The 24,458-nt window shown below is 34.3% G+C and overlaps 1 protein-coding gene across 2 annotated transcripts in view; it reads left to right on the top strand.

The window, feature by feature from the left end:
- LOC126816262 (casein kinase II subunit alpha) overlaps positions 1–20,479 on the top strand; it is a 35,767-nt gene extending 15,288 nt beyond the window's left edge. Inside the window, exons 5-13 of one of the 2 annotated variants that reach the window (XM_050542551.2) lie at positions 2,710–2,760; positions 8,392–8,451; positions 11,910–11,993; positions 13,549–13,659; positions 14,097–14,198; positions 15,038–15,138; positions 15,746–15,894; positions 17,715–17,801; positions 19,220–20,479. In XM_050542551.2, coding sequence (XP_050398508.1) covers positions 2,710–2,760; positions 8,392–8,451; positions 11,910–11,993; positions 13,549–13,659; positions 14,097–14,198; positions 15,038–15,138; positions 15,746–15,894; positions 17,715–17,801; positions 19,220–19,317 — 843 coding nt within the window. In that variant the 3' untranslated portion in view covers positions 19,318–20,479. The remainder of the gene's footprint in view (positions 1–2,709; positions 2,761–8,391; positions 8,452–11,909; positions 11,994–13,548; positions 13,660–14,096; positions 14,199–15,037; positions 15,139–15,745; positions 15,895–17,714; positions 17,802–19,219) is intronic. The other variant, XM_050542552.2, reaches the window with a different exon arrangement.
- The last annotated feature ends 3,979 nt before the right edge of the window (positions 20,480–24,458 follow it).

The raw sequence follows: 24,458 nt of genomic DNA on the forward strand, positions 1-24,458 counted from the left end.
TGTTCCAAAAGGTAAATTTAAATAAAATGAAATAAAATGTAATAGGGTTTAACGTCCTACTGTTCTGCTCCAACTTGGGTAACGAGGAGGGGAAATTTGAAAAATACATAACACTTTTTATCAGAGTAATAGCTACAATTAAGGATGTACAATGTAAGAATACACACAAAAATAATTTTGATTAATCATGATTATTGCAAAATAAATAATCACAATATCGTGATAATTCAAATAATCATGCTTGAAGGATTCATTTTTGTGATTATTAAAGTTACAAATTCATATTTTTAAGTTATATTTTTAAAATGTATTAAAATCGAGCCCTAAAATAGATGGTATCTATAAACAGTCCTACCTTGTTAAAGAATAATCCTATTAATCCTATAATTCACTATCGCTAGTTGAGAAATTGGCAAAAATATCATTTTCAACTTCAAATTCAAATGTTTGAAGATAGCAAGCTATTCCATGGTGGAGAATAGGAAAACAAGGGAGGTAATTGTGTTATTATTTCCGGTGTGAAGATTTTTAAGTGTGAGAAAGATAACCAATAATAGTGAGTTGACAACCTATTGAGCAAAAGACATAGAAATAATTATGTTTTGACTTTCTTAGAAAATATGAAATTGTAACTTTATAACTAATAAAGTCGTAAACAGCCATGAGTAAATACACTATCAGTGCTCGAAATTAACCACGGCAAACAGCAAAACTGTGGTAAAGGCCGATGTTACCCCTGTCTGCCGCAGCATAATTCATTTTTTTTGCCATGGTAGATCTTGTGATCCTAATAATGACTAATGTATCGGTTATAGAATAGTCCCAGGAGGATGTCACCTGACCGTGTAATAACGTCAATACATATTTTGTTTATCATTTTATATATGAAAGTCTGACAAATCTATTGCAATTATCGAATACACTTTTAACCCATGTGCGCTGTAGGCATATCCATGTTTTACAGTTACAGTGGTGTTATTTTCAACGATTATAAACTAAACTAGACATAGGGGGTGCACAGACTGTTGCTGCTGTATCGTATCATACACATTATCCTACGGAGTTAAAAAATACACACAATCTATTGAGAACTTATTTATTTGTTGCATGATCAATTTGTAAAGCAGGACAGTGCTTGAAATTAGGATTTTTTCTACTACGGCACCAAAAATCTGAAAATGCCCTAGCTGAAATGAGCTGCGATCTTTTAATTATATTGTTTTTGACGGTAAAAAAAGAAATATTATCCAGACGCATAACATGTACCATAACATAGTTGCAGACTGGATAATCAATGGTCAACAATCGGTCAATGGAGTTGGTTTCTATGACAATGACACTTTACGCAGCTTAGAGTGCAGTGGGGTAACTAGAAACTGTTTACACCAGATGTTTTTCATCCTTCTGTCATTTTGATAAGAATTCAGCCAAAATAATAGGAAATACTTTCCAAAGTTTATAAATTTGATTCTCCCAAATCATAATTGCGATTATTTTAAGAATAATCATGAAATAAGGATTATTGTGAAAGGAGGCGCTTATTTAATCGCCTGACCCAATAATCGTGATTAATCACAATCCTCGGGGTATTGCTGCATCCTTTCAATGTATCATACTCCTCCCACTCAAACACTGCTGGAATGTTTGGCGATTCATATCCCAAATTATGACTGGTTAACAACCAATACTTAATCTGAACATTGTATATATATTATTATATGAATATATTACGAAATATTCTATAGATTAGGTTTAAATTCAGAGTTACTGTTGTATCATATCCTACACATTGCATATTGTATCACTAGTGGGTGTAATAATTGTAACACTTGTCCTGAACACTTAATTCAACATAATGATTTTTGTTTATCAGAATATAAAAAAATTTGTGAGATAAATTATATGTGTATGCCTTGGCATTTTCTTCAAGTGAAGATTTACATTACAGCCAACATTTTATTGTCCCTCGCCTTTCGAAGAAAGAAAGGGACTATTAAAATGGGACACAATAACTCTTTCTAATTGAGCTAGAATGTTCAAATTTGGTGTAGGTGTTTATTAGGTCAATGCCTTGATGGAGTTCGAAAATGACCATTTTCTGCTTAGGGTAAGCAGAGATAAGCAATTTGATTGGTTCATGCTTTAGTTCTAATTAAGTGAGAGTGATAAAACTTGGTGTGTAGTTTCATAACATCATTACCTTGACTAAGTTCGATAATGAGCATTTTCTGCTCAGGGTAAGCAGAGCGATAAGCAATTTGATTGGCTGAGACTTTGGAACACAATAACTCTCCTTCTAATTGAGCTAGAATGTTCAAACTAGGTGTAGGCGTTCATTAGGTGAATGCCTTGATGGAGTTTGATGATAAACATTGTCTGCTTACGGTAAGCAGAGATAAGCAATCTGATTGGTTGATGCCTTGGGACATGATTACTTTGTTCTAATTAAGTGAGAGTGATGAAGCTTGGTATATAGTTCAATAATTAATAGACATTTGTTGCTCAGGGTAAGCAGAGCAATGAGCAATTTGATTATTTGAGACTTTGGAACACAATAACGCGCCTTATTGAGATAGAATTTTCAAACAATCAGTTTGACTGCTCGATACTTATGATAAAGATAAATGTGCAATTAATTAATTTGTGTCATTTATTTTTGGGATTTCGGCGGGTGACATCAGCCTGACTTTTGACTTGTTTCTTTTGTAGTCTCGCACTCCTGCCCTTATATTTGAACATGTGAATAACACAGATTTCAAGGTGAGTATTTCTTTTCTAACTATTTTCATAGCGATTTCTTTTCCCTTGAAAAAATATTTTTCAATAACTTCAGTAAGATTTTACTATGTAACATAATTGGTTTGCATACCACTGTTGTAACAGTAGCTTGCTGATCCACATTTTAACAATTTACTCATAAAATTCATCCTTTGGAAGTACATGTATGAACTTTTTGCTAGAACTTCCACAACCCTTGATCACAAAAACGTCATGTGGCATTTTCAAATTCACTCTTAAATGTTATTCCCCATCGCATGTTTATAATCTTGAACAATTCGGGTGTGGGTGGTCTGCCAGCTGGTGATGTGTATGTAATGTTTGTTGGCAGTCCGCATGTGTTGTCCCTTTGACGTCAATTATGGCTATAATAAACCAGCGGCTACCAGGCAGGATATGCCCACATTTTTCAAGAGATGAACAGAGAACAAGCTAAACAAAAAGGGATTTTTCGTAACATCAAGGGCCATAATTCAGGAAGGTACCATCAGATATGTGCGAATACCGACAGGAACCAAGATCTTTGGGTTATAAACATGCATTTCAAGTTTCATTAAAATCTGATCAAAATTGTGACCTCTATAGGGTCCACAAGTAAAAAATGTGATTTTTAGTACAATCAGGGGCCATAATCCACGAAGTTTCAATCCGATACATGCCAATATCGAAAGGAACCGAGATCTTATAGGTTCAAGTTTCGTCAAAATCGGTTAAGAATTGTGACCTGTATAGTGTCCACAAGCAATTGTGGACTGACGTCCAAACGGACAAGGGCGACGACAATATATGTTCACATGGAAATGTGGATGTATAAAAAAAGTTGAAATATGTTGTAGAACTTTTAATAAGATGGTCAATGACATGGAATTGGTTTAAAGTGTATAGGCCAATAGTGAACACTGGCTTCAAGTACATACCACTTTTATATGGTCATTTCATGTGCTTTTTAAATAGTGCATTTCAATGAGATTCTGTCCAAGGATATCTATGTTCTGTTATCACTACACAAAATTTGAATGGAAGTTTAATAGTTCCCAACATCTAAAATAGATAATGTGATCGTATACTGCTGTTGCCCCCGTCCGTCGTCCACAATTTCTTCTGAACATGTTGTTGTCCTTAGTGTTTAACGTCCGCTTCCATTTTCTTAGCGCACGCACAAGGGTCTTTCCTGTGGGAGGAAATCGGAATACCCAGAGTAAACCCACAAGGTTGAGAAAGTTCCCCTATGTCGAAACCACAACCGCAAGCCAGAGGTGACCGGCCAGCTAGAGGTCGAAGCGTGACGCTCTAAACCACTAGGCCAATTCCACCCCCCCTTCTGAACACTTTACAGACTACATTTATCATCTGATTGCAATTGACATCTTGTTTACATCAGTGAGATGAAGAATCCTATTCAATTTCAATAATTTTTGTTAATTTCTTCTCAAGTTATGACTCGTGAACGCTTAACAACAAAAGTTATACAATCTATGAAATTTATATGCATCATGTGAATTAGTGCAACGAAAAAGCCTATTGAATTTCAGCAGTTTCCATTAATATCTTCTACAGTTACGGCCCTTGTTTCACTTTGTTGAACCTTATGAAAGCTTGAATGTAGAATTGAAATGAATTTAAATGGGGTTTAAATTAACATCTGACTGTTCTGCTCCGGCTGGGTTAATGAAGACGGGCATACGCCATACAGTGTACTATAAGGGGGAAGGTTAATTCAAATAAAGTGATTGTGAGGTAATCTGTGGGTTTAAATATCAACAAATGACCCTTTTATATATGTGTGGCACTGCAAGTTAATTCATGATAATTTACAGGTACCAAGATTGTCGAATGTTGTCCTAGTTTACCGTTACCAAATTCATGTCGCTAATTAAAATGACTAATTTACTCTTACACTTAGTATCGGCGAAGTTATTATCGGCAAGATCAAAAGATGAATACTGTTAAAATTTATGGATGGAAAAAAATAATGCAGGTACATTGTGTTACTGCCATCGTCGCGTTTAAAGACGAGAAGGAAAAGCTTAACTATCATCTCCAAACCATCTGATAACCTTACTAGAACTAACAATGTGCGCATAACATCGAATGCAAGAATAACCAAAATATCTATTTCGTGTTTCGTTTTACATTTTGCCTGGGCACCGGCACTATGGCCTACTCTTACATCGAATTCCAACTGACAAGCTATCTTTTACGTGCACTCCAATGGGTACACAGGACCTTGGTTTTTCGGCCCATCCGAACGACTAAACAGCTGTCCTACTGACAAGGGAAAACCAGCAAGCCAGCGTCTTAGCCACCGTGGCTCCCTCAACAAATGTAGAAAGTTACCATCTGATCTGTATGAAATTTATATCATTTTTATACGCCCACATCGAAATGTGGTCGTATATTGTTGTCGCCCCCGTCCGTCGGTCCGGCGTCCACAATTGCCTGTGGACGCTCTAGAGGCTAAAGTTAAAATCCGATTGACTTTAAATTTATACACAGTGTTTAAGGTCATGAGACGAAGAAGCCTATTGATTTTCAGCGATTTCCGATAATTACTGCCAGAGTTACATGTATGGTCCTTGATCACTTCAAAAAATCTTGTGGATGCTCTAGAGGTCAAAGTTAATATCCGATTGACTTTAAATTTCTACACAGTGTTTAAGGTCATGAGACAAAGAAGCCTATTGATTTTTAACGATTTTCCATAATTACTGCCTGAGTTATGGCCCTTGATCACTTCAAAAAATCTTGTGGATGCTCTAGAGGTCAAAGTTAATATCCAATTGACTTTAAATTTATACACAGTGTTTAAGGTCATGAGACGAAGAAGCCTATTGATTTTCAGCGATTTCCGATAATTATTGCCAGAGTTATGGTCCTTGATCACTTTGAAAAATCTTGTGGATGCTCTAGAGGCTAAAGTTTAAATTTATACACAGTGTTTAAGTTCATGAGACGAAGAATCCTATTGATTGTCAGCGATTTCCGATAATTACTGCCAGAGTTATGGCCCTCGATCACTTTGAAAAATCTTGTGGCATGCTCCAGAGGCTAAAGTTAATATCCGATTGACTTTAAATTTATGCACAGTGTTTGAGGCCATAATTGCTGCCCTTGATCACTTTGATAAATCTTGTGACGCTCTAGAGGCTATAGTTATCATCCGATTGACTTCAGATTGATACACAAGGTCTTGAGACGAACAAGTATATTGATTTTCAATGAATCTTTATGACTTGAACAGCTAAATCCATGATGTTAAAAGTTTCGTACACTAAATGTTAGCATGGGGCAGAACTTTATAAAAACCAAACAAATTCTAATGGTTTTCTGATAATTACTTAATAAGTTGTTACTCTCAATCTGATTTTAATGTATTATAAATGTTTCATTACTGAAAAAAGTAAAAATATGCGACAACTCTTGTCTGCCCAGACGATATAGCTGCTGTGGGCGTATGTTTCGTTGCCTGGCAACCTATCTTTCAAATTAGTGCAACGATGAAACCTATTGAATTTCAGCAATTTCCAATAACTACTTCTTGAGTTATCATCCTTGTTTAACTTTGTTGAACCTTGTTCACATTCAAATGATGAAAGTTATCATCTGATCTGTGTTAAATTTATATGCATCATTTAATTTAGTGAAACAAAGAATCCTATTGAATTCAGCAATTTCCGTTAATTACGTCTAGAGATATGGCCCTTGTTTCACAAATGACAAGAGTTATCATCCAATATGTATGAAATTTATATGCATCATTTAAATTATCATCCTCGGTATCCCCAGTGGTTTCATTCCGTTCTACTCCACTAACCCCTGGGTTAATCTATGGGGGAGACACATTTTCAAGTTATCCGCCCTTGATGGTTGTGCTATTTTTATTGACCAATCCCATAAATCGTTAATTGCCAGGGCTGGCCACGAATAAATTGATGGCGAGCAGATGACTGCTCACGCAAATTTAGGTTTGGGCGAGCAAGGCGAGCAATAAAAATTGCTCACGCAAAATGTTGTTTGCGTAAGCACACATTTTGTAACATTGTTTCAATTTAAAATCATAAGAAAATTGCTATTCCTGGCACAAAGTTTGCAGTAAACATGTGTGACCATCGCTTTCTGTTTTTGACAGTCATACGTACTCTTCTTTATTAAAACCAATTTCCGTATGGATTTCTTCACCCCACGAAATAAATGTGGATAGGGCAATCAGGTTGCGCCAAAGCACTTTGGCCATTATTACGCTTAGATTGAAAATTATACGACTGCACAATGGAACAATGGAATAAAAACCGAAGTTCTGATAAAATAGGAAATACCGATAAATATTAGTTTGAAACGTGTTCATTTAGCGTGAATGCCAAATGCCGGATGTAAACATTCTTTACTTTAGACTCGATTATCACGTGTTTGTTGCTGGTGTTCGTAGGAAAACCAGTCATGACGTTCAGGTCTAAAGTGTATTTTTAGTAACACAAGTTGCGAGTAACTTTATTAGCCAATCAAATTTCAGGAGGAAATGTCGCGTGCAGCTGGGTGAATCTCAGTTTGACAGACAAATTTATGACGTTAGTGACATTGTTGGGTTAGTTTCGGCAATAAACTTGTCAATATTTTGATTATTTTTACAGGGTTTTCTTAAAATTTTGCGCGAGCAACGAACCGCTCGCGTAAATGTAGATTTACGTGAGCGCGAGCAGTTGCTCGCGTCTCGTGGCAAGCCCTGATTGCAAAGGAAGTTGGCAAAGGAAAGTAACTCTCAACGGACAAGGTTGGGAGTTAACCTAAATGAGAGAAGTCCAAATTATTCTAAATGCGTATTTATTAACAAAAAATTATATAATATTATATTATTGAAGACCGTGCGTTTATGTTGGTTCAAGAATTTTATTGAAAATCGCTCGTTCGTTTTACATCCACCTGATACCGTAGACAAGTTATTGTGAATCAAATATCCAAGTATAAGTTCAATAATAATAAACATAACAGAATGAAACATTTCAGACAAAGAACGAGTAGTAACAATAATAACAAAAGTCAAACATATAGATGTTATACATATTTGAAATCAGCAAAAAACATACGACAAATTTTATTAATGCAATTAAATATAAATGAATTAAAAATATATACATTACTTACATGAATCATTCAGTAAATGAACATCAATGTGGTTATCTACCCTTATAAAAACAAGGCGAAACGACAGGTTTGTAAACTGTTTGTTGATTGGTTCATAGACTATACATGTAGCTACAATCAAGGCTAGGGCAGATAATTTGAAATCGTGGAAACCCTATGGATTAACCCAGGGTATAGTTGAGTAGAACGGAATAAGTACACTGGGGATACCGAGGATGTTAAATTATTGAAACAAAGCTTATTGTATTTCAGCAATTTCTGTTAGTTACTTCCTGAGTTAAGGCCCTTGTTTCAGTTTGTAGAACCATGTTAACCCTCAAACGACGTAAATTATAATCAGATCTTTATGAAATTTTCTTGTGAATGCCCCCTATTGGCAAATTTAAGGACGCATAAAATTTTCCCCAAATCGAACAATTTGTTTAAGTTACAGGTATTGATGATAAATATGTTTATTCTGGTTTTATTTTGTAGCAATTATACCAAACATTCACAGATTATGATATACGTTTCTATTTATATGAATTATTAAAGGTAAGTTTAGTTTACAATTAAAACTATTAGGAACAAGCCTTGAAATAACTGCTTACGGTTCAGTCTGAACTGATTTTCGGCCGGACAGTTCAGATTTTCAGCTTGGCAAATACTTTATGTTGAAATTTACTATGTTTAAAGGCTAATTATGTTTTAATTTTCACATTTTTGTAACAATTACACCGATTTCCCTAGCAACTCCAAAATACATAGGTTTTCTTAAAAATCCATTTTGTCAAAGTGATTTTGGTCATTTTTTTTTTATTATCAAAAATGGTCGTAACCATGTTACCTGAAATATTGAACCTGGGGCCCGTTTCACGAAATTTTAACTAAGATAAAATCCAAACTTTAGTGATTTGATTGGATAATATTAGATTGATTTTAGTGCTTAGCCAATCAAAACTGAAGTATCTACAAAAATTTGATTTCATCTTTAGTTAAGATTTCGAGAAACAGGGCCCTGGTTGTTATGCATTTTTATACGCCCACATTTAAATGTGGTCGTATATTGTCGTCGCCCCCGTCCGTCTGTCCGTCCGGCGTCCACAATTGTTTGTGGATGCTCTAGAGATTAAAGTTAATATCCGATTGACTTTAAATTTATACACAGTATTTAAGGTCATGAGACGAAGAAGCCTATTGATTTTCAGCGATTTCCGATAATTACTGCCAGAGTTATGGCCCTTGATCACTTCAAAAAATCTTGTGGACGCTCTAGAGGCCAAAGTTAATATCCGGTTGATCTTAAATTTATACACAGTGTTTAAGGTCATGAGACGAAGAAGCCTATTGATTTTCAGCGATTTCCGATAATTACTACCAGAGTTTTGGCCCTTGATCACTTCAAAAAATCTTGTGGGCGCTCTATAGGCCAAAGTTAATATCCGATTGATCTTAAATTTATACATAGTGTTTAAGGTCATGAGACGAAGAAGCCTATTGATTTTCAGCGATTTACGATAATTAATGCCAGAGTTATGGCCCTTGATCACTTTGAAAAATCTTGTGGACGCTCTAAAGGCCAAAGTTAATATCCGATTGACCTTAAATTTATACACAGTGTTTAATGTCATGAGACGAAGAAGCCTATTGATTTTCACCGATTTTCGATAATTACTGCCAGAATTATGGCCCTTAATCACTTTGAAAAATCTTGTGGACGCTCTAGAGGCCAAAGTTAATATCCGATTGACCTTAAATTTATACACAGTGTTTAGGATCATGAGACGAAGAAATCCTATTGATTTTCAACGATTTCCGATAATTACTGCCAAAGTTATGGCCCTTGATCACTTTGCAAAATCTTGTGACGCTCTAAAGGCTAAAGTTATCATCCGATTGACTTCAGATTGATACACAGAGTTTAAGATCTTGAGAGGAACAAGTATATTGATTTTCAGTGAATTTTTATGACTTGGAACAGCTAAATCCATGATATTAAAAGTTTTGTATACAAAACGTTAGCATGGGGCAGAACTTTATAAAAACCAAACATATTCTAATGGTTTTCTCAGTTGTTGCTCTTAATCAGATTTTAGTGTATTATAAATGTTTCATTACCGAAAAAAGTAAAAATATGCGACAACTCTTGTTGACCTCCCGGATGATTTAGCTGTTGTGGGCGTATGTTTCATTGCCTGGCAACCTATCTTTAAATCAGTGGCTATCAAGTGAGATTACAAAAATACACATTTATATGCCTTCTCTCAAGGCAAATTTGCTCCGCTGGAGCAAATTGCCTATTTTTTATTTGGGCATTTTTGAGACATTAATGAAATAAGAAGCAATGGAGATAAACAAGTGAAATTATGTGAACATGTTAAAAAGGTTGTAAATTTTTCAAATTGCTTATTTCTAATCTGCCATATATGCTATCGTAGCAACCACAGTTATTTTTTTTCCCAAAAGCATTATTTTCCAATAGTTATGACATCAATATTGATAATTGTATTATTTTAAAGATACATTTCCGTGTACAAACTGGGTGATTTGATGATGTATTTGGACTAAAAACATATTCAAACTAATTAATCTATCAAAATTTTGCTTCAAATCCTTCTCAAAACACTTTTTACGCGAGGGAATACCCTGCTATAAAAATCTATTAAAAGAGGTCATGTTAGTGTCACATGACTTCGCTAGCGAACTACCTAGCAACGGGCGCGAAGTTGGAGGAGAATTCATTGCATACACAAGATGATGTTGTCTTTACTCGCTATCCATTTAACATAAATATCGAAGCCTAATTAAATTCTCAGATTATCCATTGTCCACGTCTTTTTCCGTGATTTTTATCTCAGAAAGTGTTCTACGTCTAACTCTTCATATAAAGTTTATCAACATATACATCAAGCGCTCAATCTCCGCATGCAACCTTTGACGCCGCACGAGCAGACAATCCTAATCGCCGGGCTGTCGATTAGGGAAACCTTTACATTTTTGTCCTGTATACACTCCATGAGTGTATTTCACGGAATCCAGTATTTTTCTAGTAAGAAAAGTGAGCGTGAATTGTTTTTTCAACTTACAAAGAATATGTGATATTTTGAAATGCCAACATTGCATAACCGACCGATTAAAAGGTCATTCAGTTATCTTTCTAATGGTATCAAAATGAAAAAAAATATATTAATTATAAGAACTGCGGCCGAGCATTTGAAATGGGGTACCCCCGTTTCAAAACCTGACAAAAGATTTTATCGTAACATCAAAACACACAAAATTGGCGTATTTCAACTAAAAAGAAAAACAGGTACATAAATCTGTTTTAAATATTAAAAAATATTAAATAGGGACTGTGTGATTTTAGTTGAAAAAAGGTTAAAAATCTGGTATAAATGACTTTCTTCCAATGCGAGCAATGGTGTGACACCTAATAAATGGCACCGCTCCTAATTACATATTCAATCTATTTGTTAAACCACAACACTCTCAAACTCTGATATCAAATGACAAAAACCTCCTTGCTGTACTAAAAGTAAATCTCCAACTGTGTGGACATTCTTTTAGGTATGCTTTATCTGTATTATGGAAATCATCCCCTAAAAAACCTAAAAATCAACTGACACTTTAAAACATAAGCTTAAAACATGTTCCAGTTACACTTTGGAACCAAAGATCAATCATAAACTTTGCAAATGCACTAGGGTCCTTGTTACTATGGGGTTTGTGTCCGATATAAATTTCCATATTATTATTATTATAATAGTATTTCTAAACAATTTTCAATTTTGTTTTCAAACTTGTATTATTCATACATCTAGAACTGATCATATATAACTTTTCATTCTTAATATTTAAAGGTTAATTCTAAGAAAGAAAAAAAATAGTGATGATAGTTTGTAATTGAACTTGATTTATGTCCACTATAATCAGATATCCCTATTCCCTAAAAAAACATGTTGAGAGTGCAGGATTTTAATGAACAATATTTGACTCCAGTCTTAATGTTTCAGGCATTGGATTACTGCCATAGTTTTGGTATCATGCATCGAGATGTTAAACCTCATAATGTGATGATAGACCATGAAAACAGAAAGGTATTGTTTATATTCATCAGGGGCCTGTTGTTCAAAGCTCTGTTAACTTTTAACAACTCATTGACATGGATTTAATGGATCGTTACCTTTAACGAAGAGGAAGTCTGTTGCTGGAAGCCCTGTTAACTTTAACATGGCGTTAACTTGCCATTATATTTAACAGGGGTGTTGGGCTCTATTATCTGTTTAACGATGGCACTAGTCGGCTGTCAATCTAGAACATTATAGACGGTTGGGCTATTGGGAGGGAGGGGGGGGGGCTATTCAATTTTCTATAGGATGAAATTCTATAGTATTTTACAGAATTTTGGGGGCCTGTTGAAAATAATGGTCCCAAATATTCTCCAGTTTCTGTAGTGCAAATACCATAATTATTTCTACAGATTTATGCTGAAATTTTTATAGTGTTTTCTATAGTAAATTCTACAGTTATCTTTTTGTCTTTAATCAAGTTTTGTGAACAGACTGCACATTGGTCTAGGAAGTTGTTAAATTCAGCCAATGAACAGTCTTTTTTTGGATCAACTTAATTAGTCCATTAGCTAACAGATAATGAAATTGACTTTCCAGCAACAGAAATTTAACCGACCATTAACAAACGACATGTTAGCAAGATAATGATCCGTTAGAGTTTAACATATTGTTAAAATAACTTAGTTTTGAGCAACCAGTCTCATCGTGACTTTCCTTTACCAGGAGAGCTACTAAAAGCTTTGGACTGGCGTGATTTTCATTACTAAGGAAATATTTGATCAAAATGCGTACAGTGTAAAGGCCTGATTCGTTTTGCATTAGCCGAAAGTTATCATCCGATAAGTATAAAATTTATATGCATCATTTGAAGTAGTGAAACGAAGAAGCCTATTGAATTTCAGCAATTTCCCTCAGTTACTTCTAGTGTTATGATCATTGTTTTACTTTGTGAACATTTGAATGACAAAAGTTATCTGATCTGTATGAAATTTATATGCATTACTTAAATTAGTACAACGAAAAAGCCTATTGAATTTCAACAATTTATGTAAACTGCTTCCAGAGTTAAGGCCCTTGTTTCAGTTTGTAGAACCTTGTGAACCTACAAACGACGAAAATTATAATCTAATCTGTATGAAATTGTCTTGTAAATGGCCTCAATTACCTACAAAAGAATAAATATGCGACAACCTTTGTCGAGGACTTAAGACGATTTGCTGCTGTGAGCTTATGTTTCGCTACTTGGCAACCTATCTTTCTATGCACTCTGAACACTCTACAGACTACATATCCAATTGTTTTATAAGTTTATATCGATTGTTATTGAGACAGTCTATTGAAGTTTGTATGCTTTGTTTTAACTAGAATTATTTTAAATGAAAAAGTTATAAGATTTCTTGTAAGCAGCATGGGAATTGATTTGCCAGAAGATTTATGGAAATTCCTGTGGAAAGAGTTATCTTTAGTTCCTTAGTTTTCTTAAAGAGGTAATACAACTAGTCCACAATATATTGTCCAATATTTCGTCTTGGGCATTTATGCATTTGTGATATTGAAGTAAACTGAAAATTTCTTTTTCAAGTTACGTCTCATTGATTGGGGTTTAGCTGAATTTTATCATCCAGGAATGGAATATAATGTACGAGTAGCCTCTCGTTATTTCAAAGGCCCAGAACTTCTTTTAGATTATCAGGTAATTGCTCTTCATAGTAATAAGTGTTTTCCAAACCCATATATATATATATATATATAGATAATTTGTTGGCTTTTGAGCACTGACATCAATTCAATCAATTGCGTTTGTTTTAATTGTGTTGATATGAAACTGTTATAAGAAATCTTGTGTTGATTAAAATGAAAATGTTATTAGCAATTTGATCTTGATGAAAAATCTTTAGTGCTACATTAATAGTGTTTATTCAGCATTGTATAGAGTATAAAATCCATAATGCACAGATGGTAAAACTTGCTGAATCACATAAATGCACTCGGAAATTGTCAATACCAGGTATTGTTTATGTTTCTTGCTATTTGAACTGGTAAAATATTCCAATGCATTGAAATGTATGAGAATTCCTTCAATTTTCTTATTTTCTTTATACCAAAGACAAATGTTTGTTTTCCTTTCAGATGTATGATTATTCTTTAGATATGTGGAGTCTAGGATGTATGTTTGCTAGCATGATTTTTAGGAAAGAACCGTTTTTTCATGGACATGATAATTATGATCAGGTAGGTTTTATAGATCTGATTTTAGGAATATTCAAAGTAATTACCCATCTTCATTAGGCTGGCTGCTACAGAAAAGTAGGACATTTATTCTCATTTCAAAGTAATTAAATTTGCTGAATTGTTTTTTACAGGTTGTAACTGATTCGATAATTTGAACTTGATATAATATTTTTGAATTTGTTCGATTTGTTTAATAATTTTGAATGATTTGAAAATTCAAAATTATACCGGTGCAATCAATATGGATATTGGTGAAGCACTCATTTTTAAAATGGACAAAATTTAAGATTCGTAGGACCTGTAAAGAAAAGATTCAGTAAATGTGTTTCTAAAATGTACAATTTACATGTAATAAGCTTATTCATTTCATATAAGCCTACCAAAAATTAAACATTAGGTTGCATTGCTGTTGCTCCTTTTTTTTTGTACTCAATTTACGGAGTTGAAACAACTGCCAATTTGCAATTTTCAAAAACTATATACTTGGTATATTGAGGTAAAGGTGAATGACTTCCAGAGTTATTGTCCCTGAAGAATTTGAAATTATCAGATATAGATAGTATTTAGGTAAAAAATGGTCACCACAAAAGAGAATTTTCTATAATAAAACCTTTGTATTGCTCTAAGCCATAGGATTGGTCAATTTTCTTTACATGAAAAATTAACTGTGACACTACTCAAAACTCAGTATGGCTTACTCATTTGAAATACGGTGTATAGCAAATGTTGACTACTACAGTATTGAAAAAAATTACAAAAAAAAGTGTTGTGAAAGGTTATGAAAACTAGATCTTAAATAGATGTAGCATGTAACTATGAATTTACTTATATTGTTTCAGTTGGTGCGAATAGCTAAAGTTCTAGGTACAGATGATTTGTATGCGTATATTGAAAAGTATCAAATAGATTTAGATCAACGGTTTAATGATATTTTAGGAAGGTAATGTATATGTGTCAAAATACTATTAAACAACAAGGAATGAATACAAATAACCAATCTGATTAAAAACACAGATCCTATTTCTTTTCGTTTTTTTATAGTTCAAAATTTCGTTTTACTTGTCTTCACTACACTAGGATTTGGAAGAGTTGTTATATTACCGACGTTTTGGTCAATGAAGCAGTATGTTACGGCGACTTCTTGGAGGGCCATGCACGGAACTGTGGGTAAACGCTGATTGATTAATCAATGTCTGATGTCATAGCGGCAAAAGCCGCTCGTATGACCCCTGACACGACCTTGGAGTACAACTTGTCAGATCTTCATGTAGTGTAGGCCATTGAAAGTATGGAAAAAAAAAAAGGAAATATAGATCTGTATTTTAATCAGATTGACCAATAACATGTTGTATTTTACCTGCCAAATTTATTTCAGTAAACATTTCTTATCTGCAGTATGACAAGCTTAGAGTATGAAGTAACTACCCATTCATCATAGCAATGGAATAATGAACTGGTGCCCCATCCTAAAATTGATCAGTTGTATCTATTAACATTGTAATGGTTTTTGTAAAACATCTCTTGAATTTAAAAAAATTACATTTCAGGCATTCAAGAAAACGGTGGGAAAGGTTTGTCCATAGTGAGAATCAACATTTAGTAAGTCCTGAGGCCTTGGACTTCTTGGATAAACTGTTACGTTATGATCATCAAGAACGGCTCACTGCTCGTGAAGCAATGGACCATCCATATTTCTGTAAGTTACAACAACTACCTGGATTATAAAAAGTGAAGAAAAGAATAAATGTATAAAACTGGTTTATGATCTCAGATAAAAAGCTTGATGTTTAATATTTCTAAGTGCAAATATGTTTCCATGGAAGATATTAAATACACCATTATTTAAGCTTTCCTTTAAGCAAATGTCATTTTGATCAGATACTTTTTTTACTTTCGACAAGTACTGCCTTCCTTTAATTACTTATTCCTGAAACAATTTCTGGAGCAGTTTCCAATATTAGTATATTTTAATACAGACCAAATATAAGGCAACACAAATAAAATAACTTGTTTCTCGGGCACCGCCCGCACGCAAAATTGGTTGCGCGTGCAGTCTATTTATTAGTCTTGATGAAAAAAAATAAATATGTAACGCCCGCCCGCAAATCGACAAGCAAGTCGTAAAAAAAATATCCCGCATGTACCTACATCCGCCATACATGTATATCTATTCCAATGTATTAAAACTGATTCAGATGAACATGCTGTCTTTTTTATCCGAACAATGACGAAGTTTGGCAGATTTGCCTTTTTTATTGATATCGAAAGAACCTCCATTTTGTATCACGTGATATTAATTACCTCCCCTGATAAACTAGAATTTGATTCGTGTTAAAAGTCATTGGCGACAATATTTCAATCATTCGATCGTAATCGGCTCATTATTGCCGGCTTCAGTCGGTCCTTGTTTGGAAAATCCTATTGATAAAATAATGAACCGTAGAACAGGTTAATTAATTATAGCTAAGAATACGATACGATGACGATAGTCGTCATAATGCATACCTTAGAATCTGGGTCATTATTAGCACATTTACGGTAGTTTCGATAATCCGGAAAATAATAATTGGATTACCGATTTGATGGTTTTACTGACCAGTTGTTAGTTAGATTTAAATAGTCATTCAATATAAACACCGGATAGAACACCGAATATCCTGAGAAACACACCGAATATCCCAAGAAACAGTATTTCCGGCAATCTCCAATACCGATGACACGGTGTGACATGCATTGGTTGGAATTCGGTAAATAATTATAAATAAACCGGCGATACTAGATTTAGTTTTAAATACTGTTTACCATGATTATTATTTTTGATACACCTGGTGAAAGAGGCTTAGTTTTTAAAAATATTGTTGTCTTTATGGAGGGCTATTACATAGTCGTATGGAATTTTATTTTAAACCAATTTCAATTATGTGAATTAAATATGGAAAATTATTTTCCTTTCAGTCAGTGTTCAGTCTCAGTGTTTTAGTAGACTTGATTTTGGGTTTATGTTTTAAGTATGTACAATAAAGTTGAATATAACGGAAAGCAAAAACGTAAACAAGTAATGACTTTCTCATTTAAAAAAAAAAAAAAAAGAAAGACCGCCCTCCCGCCCCAACAATTTTCAGCAATAGTTAAATTTTATTTTGCACCATCTATGAGTAAAAAAAAAAAAGAAACCGCCCTCCCTCCCTACAGTTTCAGCTGTCAGTTGCCCGAGAAACAAGACATTTATTTTGTGTGGCCTAAGACTAATTCACACCTGTTGTCACTACAATGTAGATAAATCGATGTCAGTTTTTAATCTAGTTCAATAGACATTTTGTTTTTTTATAACATACATGAAAAGAAACATGTCCCAATCCCATTGAATTTTATTTCAACCCTTCTTGATGCTTTGTTTTCTTTTTCTGCTGTCATATTTCTCCCCATCTTGACTTACCTGTTTATAATAAATGTTGGATGGCTTATTTAGCATTGTGCTTGTATTAACAAATTGATTTGCTGATGCTTTGTTTTCAGATCCTATAGTGAAAGAACAGGGCAGAATGTCTACAATATCTGGTCACTCATCTCCGACTCCAGTATCTAGTTCAGGACAAATTGGAGGTAGATTAGTCTCTCCCGTTCTATCTACAAGTTATAATTTTAGTTGAACACCATTCTTTCATAAAACATTTGCCAGTTTAAAAATCGTTAGTCAATTTACAGCCTTGTTGATATTCATTAATTTATTGAGTCTAACTATAACTATTCAGGTGCCTTCTTTATTTTGTGCCAAAATTTTGCAAAACGAGATAAAGTTAAACAGAGAACGCAGTCTGATGACCATCTATGGTGGCTTTTTATCATTTTCATTCATTCGTTCATTAGGAAGGCTTTAATAGACTTGTTTATATGTGATAACTATCATCATGTAGGCCTACTAATAGTTGTGGAGTCTGAAGTCAATTCTTCAGTTCTGTCCCAAGTCAATTCAATGTTTTTATTAACAAACTCGTCTAGTGTTTAAAAGAGTTTGATCACAAAAGCAAATTTTACGTTGTGGACCAATCCTCAGCTGTTATGTTTGAAGGGTTAATCTTCATATTTCTTTTATTTCAAAAAATTATTTTTCAAAAATTCAAAGTTCATTTTAAATAATTTTGTTTTTGTTTGATGGTGCTCAGTTATCAATATATTTGAATTCATTTTAATGGTAAAATGAGTAATTTGCAAATTTACACCAAATTTACCTATAGTGCTCATATTTTGTATAAAATAAACTATCAGATGTGTACATGTTAGTTTGGTGTGAAATATAAAGAAATTATTTTTTGTTAATATAATTGGAGTGTGGAAAATAATAAAAAATGCTAGTGACATTTTATGTATCATTTGTCTTGTTATTTGCAAGAACTGCATAGAATTGTGTTCAGTCAATTATAAAATTTGATATTATATAAAATATTTGGGTGTGCACCTTAGTCCAGGCTTGGTTTGTGGTTTGCTTACTTGTATGTCGCAAATGCTATATTGCTTTGGCTTGCTCCAATGTCAGTCATGAAAAAAATTTTGGCCACTGAATTTTTCTTTCTTTTCACCCACTTATTTGCATTCTTTTGATCTTTGATTTAACCAATTCAGAATATTTTGATCACTCACAATCCTGAAAATTAAAATCTTAGATATACTAAACACATCCCATTTTTAGCTGTATATGATATTTATTTATTTTTTTTAGACAGAAAAGATTCAAGAAAAGTGCCTTACTTATCTTTAGTCTGTTCTGTTTTGTAATACGACTATGAACTTCTCTCTACTAAGCACAATGATTGAATGACTCTAAAACTGTCTATCCCGTATAAATTCTCAAAGCTTTTAGTCTTTTTGTGAAGATACTAACATAATTAACAGCCAGAATTGGTTGAGTTGTAAACAAAAAGCTTCAATAATAAAAAGCTCAGTGGAAATAGTGGGAGAAGTTTACTAGTTTATATTTAATTTGAGGATATATAGTGACTGACTGCTATCCTTCATGCCTTCAGGTCAACCGGTCAGCAGCACGGTGGGTGTGTCAAGTTCTCCGGTCCTGACACCAAGCATATCGCCCTTACCCAACAATGCCGCAACAGCGCAGACGTAATCACGGCTTGTTATAGAAGCTCTAGCCGTTGTTATATCATCTTCACTGGCAGGTTGCCGGGCAACAACTTATACTGTTTGAGGGATCAGTCCAATTTGGAGCTTGAAGCAAGTTTTGTTGATTGAAGAGCTGTTTTCCAAATATTTGAACTGCTATTTGTTTAGATATTTATATAATTTGTGATTTGATAAAACTAAAGACATAACCAATATAAATTGTTGTTGGTCTCTACTTCTTAAGTCTTTTGGAAATGAGCTCTTCAGTTCTATTTTGGCTGTAAGTGATGGAATGTAGGAAAAGTGTTCATCTGTATGATATATATCATGTTATCTAATTTAAATAAGAGCCAAGAGGTGAATGGGTCCTTTGACTATTTTATTATGTACTTAATGGGCCGGATTTCCACCTTTTGTAATGGTTAAAATGTGACTATATCTCATGGTAAGGCTTTTGGCATTTGAATTTATTCAAGAAAAAGATAAATGTTTTTAGTTTCTATAGCAAAGCAAATTTATTATTATGTGTGTATTTTGTTAAGTTACTGATGTCTATTTACTTGTTTCTTTGTTTACTTACTAAAAGAACAAAATAAAATGAAAAATAAAAAAGTGAAAATTAACCTTGCATGTGAGTATGGTTTAAAACCAACCATGTCTGCGTTTAGATGTAATCTTGCTTTATACCATGCTTCCGGTTTGCTACAGCTAAATTGCATGGACTTCTCTAAAACAAGGTGCAATGCCCAGAAAAAAAAAGCCCTCTTTGTATTTCCTTACCTTCTGCTGTGAGGACAACCTAGTATATAATTTTATCAAATTAACTGTTATAGACGCCACAGTGCTATATGCCAAATCCTAGGATTAAAGCTTTTTTTAAAATTTTGTTTTCTTCAACAGATTTGAAGAGTTAATTTTATTACATCGTCGTTTAATTCTAATGAATTTTTAAATCTAAATGATACTTGGGTGTACACTGGTATTAAAGCACTTCCTCCATTTTAAGCCAGTTGGGTCTATTCAATGTTAAACCTGCGATAAAGAAACGAAAGTGACTAAATGGTTCTGTCTTGCAGCAATAGATTTGTACAGCATATTTATGCGTGATTGGATATTAAATATGTTTCAAAGCCTCTTCTTATGAAATTAAAGTATTGGAACTAGTAGTTGATGTTTTTATTGACCTTTTCTTTTAATAATAATATAATTCTATATATTATGAATTACAATACCGACTTCTCTCTGTTGTATTACAATACCGACTTCTCTCTGTTGTATTACAATACCGACTTCTCTCTGTTGTTTTATACGCCCGCATTTTCATGTTGAAGTATATTACCATCGCCCCTGCCCGTCCGTTTACAATTTGTTTGTGGACAGTCTACAGGTCACAATTCTGACGAAACTTGAAATATTGGTTTAACTCCAAAAGATCTCGGTTCCTTTCGATATTTGCTTGTTTCGGACCATAACTTCATGGATTTTGGACCCTGATTGTACGAAAAATCATGTTTTTAGCTTGTGGACACTGTAAGAGGTCACAATTTTTATCTGATTTTGTTGAAACTTGAAATGTACTGTTTATAACTCAAAGATCGCTCGCATATCGGAGCGTAACTTCTTGATAATGGACCTGATAGTACTAAAAATCACAATTTTTATCCAATTTAAAAATAAGTGCTCACTGAAGTAGTACAAACAATGCGAAGACAGAAGTAAAAATCCCAAAGTTTATGTATTTGCGTGAATCTGTGCACCTAAATTGCATACGTCACGCTACTCACCCAAAACCTTAGTATAAAATAACCTTGTCAACTTGTCATGTTTGAAAAAATGTCTTTTACCCTTATTCTGTTGTGAGTTGGTCTAAGTAAAAAAAAAAATCCTCCAGGGAGAAAAATAATCTGTCGCAAAATAAGTGCTGAGTCGATCTCAAAATAAGTGCTCATTGATAAAAACAATGCCAAAACAGAAGGAAAAATTCCAAATTTTATGTATTTGCGTGAATCCGTGCACCTAAATTGCATACGTCACGCTACTCACCCAAAACCTTAGTATAAAATAACCTTGTCAACTTAGATTTGAAAAAATGTTTTTACCCTTATTCTGTTTATGGGTTGGTCTAAGTAAAAAAAAATCCACAGGGAGGAAAATAGTCGGTCGCAAAATAAGTGCAGTCGATCTCAAAATAAGTGCTCATTGAATTAATACAAACAATGCCAAAATAGAAGGAAAAATCCCAAATTTCTAGAGTTATGGCAGTTGTGCCCTCAAGCGAAAAAAATAGTCGGTCGCAAAATAAGTGCTCACTGAAGTAGTACAAACAATGCCAAAACAGAAGTAAAAATCCCAAAGTTTATGTATTTGCGTGAATCTGTGCACCTAAATTGCATACGTCACGCTACTCACCCAAAACCTTAGTATAAAATAACCTTGTCAACTTGTCATTTTTGAAAAAATGTCTTTTACCCTTATTCTGTTGTGAGTTGGTCAAAGGTTAAAAAAAATCCCCCAGGGAGAAAAATAATCTGTTGCAAAATAAGTGCTGAGTCGATCTCAAAATAAGTGCTCATTGATAAAAACAATGCCAAAATAGAAGGGAAAATATCAAATTGTATGTATTTGCGTGAATCCGTGCACCTAAATGCATAAGTCACGCTACTCGCCCAAAACCTTAGTATAAAATAACCTTGTCAACTTATGTTTGAAAAAATGTTTTTACCCTTATTCTGTTGTGGGTTGGTCTAAGTACAAAAAAATTCCCCCAGGGAGAAAAATAGTCGGTCTCAAAATAAGTGCAGTCACTGCAGTCGGGTTCAAAATTATGCATCGGCGACTGACGAAATGAATTAATGAAGTAAAAAAATAATGCCAGAATAGACGGGAAAAACCTCAAATACTTAATATACGTGCACCTAAATTTCTTACCTCACATAGTCGGTCTCAAAAAAAGTGCTCACTGCAGTCGGTCTAAGACTAAATGAATTAATGAGGTAAGCAATGCCAAAATAGAAGGGAAAAATTGTGTGTGAATGTGTGCACTTAAATTGCAACGGTATAGTATAAAATAACCTAGTCAACTTTTCATGTTTGAAAAAAAAAATCCCTGTTATGATTATGTTGGTCTAAGGAATTGAGAGAGCTTGTTACGAAGATTTTGATTACTTAAATTATATTATTGATTGTCATACGAATAATAGTCGAACAGTTGGTAAGACGTTATCGGAAGCATAGTTTGTTTCAGAAATACGTAAAAAAATCTTTAAATTGTGAAATGTTAAGGCGATGAATTTTTAGTAATTACATATTTAATCCCAGTAGAAATTGAAACGTATTTTACTCATGTTGTAAGTATTTTCTGACCATCAGAGTTCTGCAAAACCTTTCCCCAGATCCCTAAGTCCAGTTAATGGCATTTCAAAAAATCTTTAAATTGTGAAATGTTAAGGCGATGAATTTTTAGTAATTACATATTTAATCCCAGTAGAAATTGAAACGTATTTTACTCATGTTGTAAGTATTTTCTGACCATCAGAGTTCTGCAAAACCTTTCCCCAGATCCCTAAGTCCAGTTAATGGCATTTCAGAGACCTAGTAAGCCCCCCCCCCCCCCCGTGAGACAAAGTTCCCTCGGACACAGTCTCAAAAAAATAAAAGCTCAGTTACATAAACTAAATGTTTTTCGCGCCTACGGCGCTCATAATTTCTATTGTGTCATTATTCTTCAACTCGTGTCTTATACAATCTCATCACTGTCATATTCACAGTTACAGGGAATCGCCCAGTTAGTAGTACCACTAGTGAGTGAGCGACAGACTAGAATTGTTATAAATTCTACTCTCACAAAACAGGCGAAATGGACGGACGGGCCTCAAGATTCTGTCCCATTTTTTTATCCTCTCGTTAAGGAGAATTTGATCCCATTTGTCATGACCTATAATTTTTCAGGCTCAGTCCCCAAAAATTAAAATGTCAGTTACATATCTAAAAAAATTTCACGCCTGCGCCGCCAGATTCCATTATGGCATCATTCTTCCACTTCTCTGTGGTTTTATACTGCCCCAGCACTGTCATATTCACGGTTATAGTGAACTGCCCAGTTAGTAGGTCGTGGGTCGTTACAGACTATACAAATGTACTGACAACTCGGGCAAAACAGGCGGCATTGACGGGGGCAGATTTCGAGATTCTGTCCTATTGACTCCTATTTCTGGTTCTCTTGTTCACAAGAATTTGCTCCCAGAAATGACTTCAAGTGCCAGGATATTTGTTCAGTTTTTCAAAATTTTCTCGGGGGCAGTGCCTAAGGTTCACATAAATTTAATTACAAAATCAATAACAATCATATTATATGACATGTAGTTTGTGTAAACTTGAATAAAACTGCTTTCTGACGAGATAACGATCGGCGAACAACTATAGGCAATACGATCTATGTTCTACCGGGGCGCCCCGTGTTATAGCCAGTATTTTGTTGACAATCATTGTGGGGTGTGATTGTGGATGGCACCCTAGATTTGGAACCACCCCACCCTCTATTCCCAGCTTCCAGATCAGGTACTGGCCCCTAGAAAACTATTGTCTGTGGTTCTCGGCCGCTGACTGCGTCACTCGTATTAGGGACATGTGCATCAGTCGGTCGCATTTTTGCTACCCCCCCCCCCCCCAAAAAAAAAAAATCTTTATGTACGCCCCTGAAAGTGATCATCTGATCTGTATGAAATTTATATACATTATTTAGATTAGTATAACGAAAAAGCCTGTCGAGACCCTTGTTTCAGTTTGTAGAACCTTGTGAACCCTTACACGAATTATAATCTGATCTGTATGGAACTGTCTTGTAAAGACCCCCAATTACCAACAAAGGAATAAATATGCAACAACCCTTGTCGACCTCCTGGGCGATTTAGCTGCTGTGGGCGTATGTTTCGTTGCCTGGCAATTTATCTTTATCCGATTTTACCGAGTTTGTAGCTTGTGGTTCCTCTAGATGTCACAGTTTTATCCGATTTTGATGCAACCTAAAGTGTATGTATATATCCCAAAGATCTGTTCCTTTCGATATTCGCGCATCGGAACGTAACTTCCTGGATTATGGTCCCTGGTTGTACGAAAAATCGCGGTTTTAGTCCGTGGCCCCTCCAA

This window comes from Patella vulgata, chromosome 3, assembly GCF_932274485.2.
Source record: "Patella vulgata chromosome 3, xgPatVulg1.2, whole genome shotgun sequence".
NCBI lineage: Eukaryota > Metazoa > Mollusca > Gastropoda > Patellidae > Patella > Patella vulgata.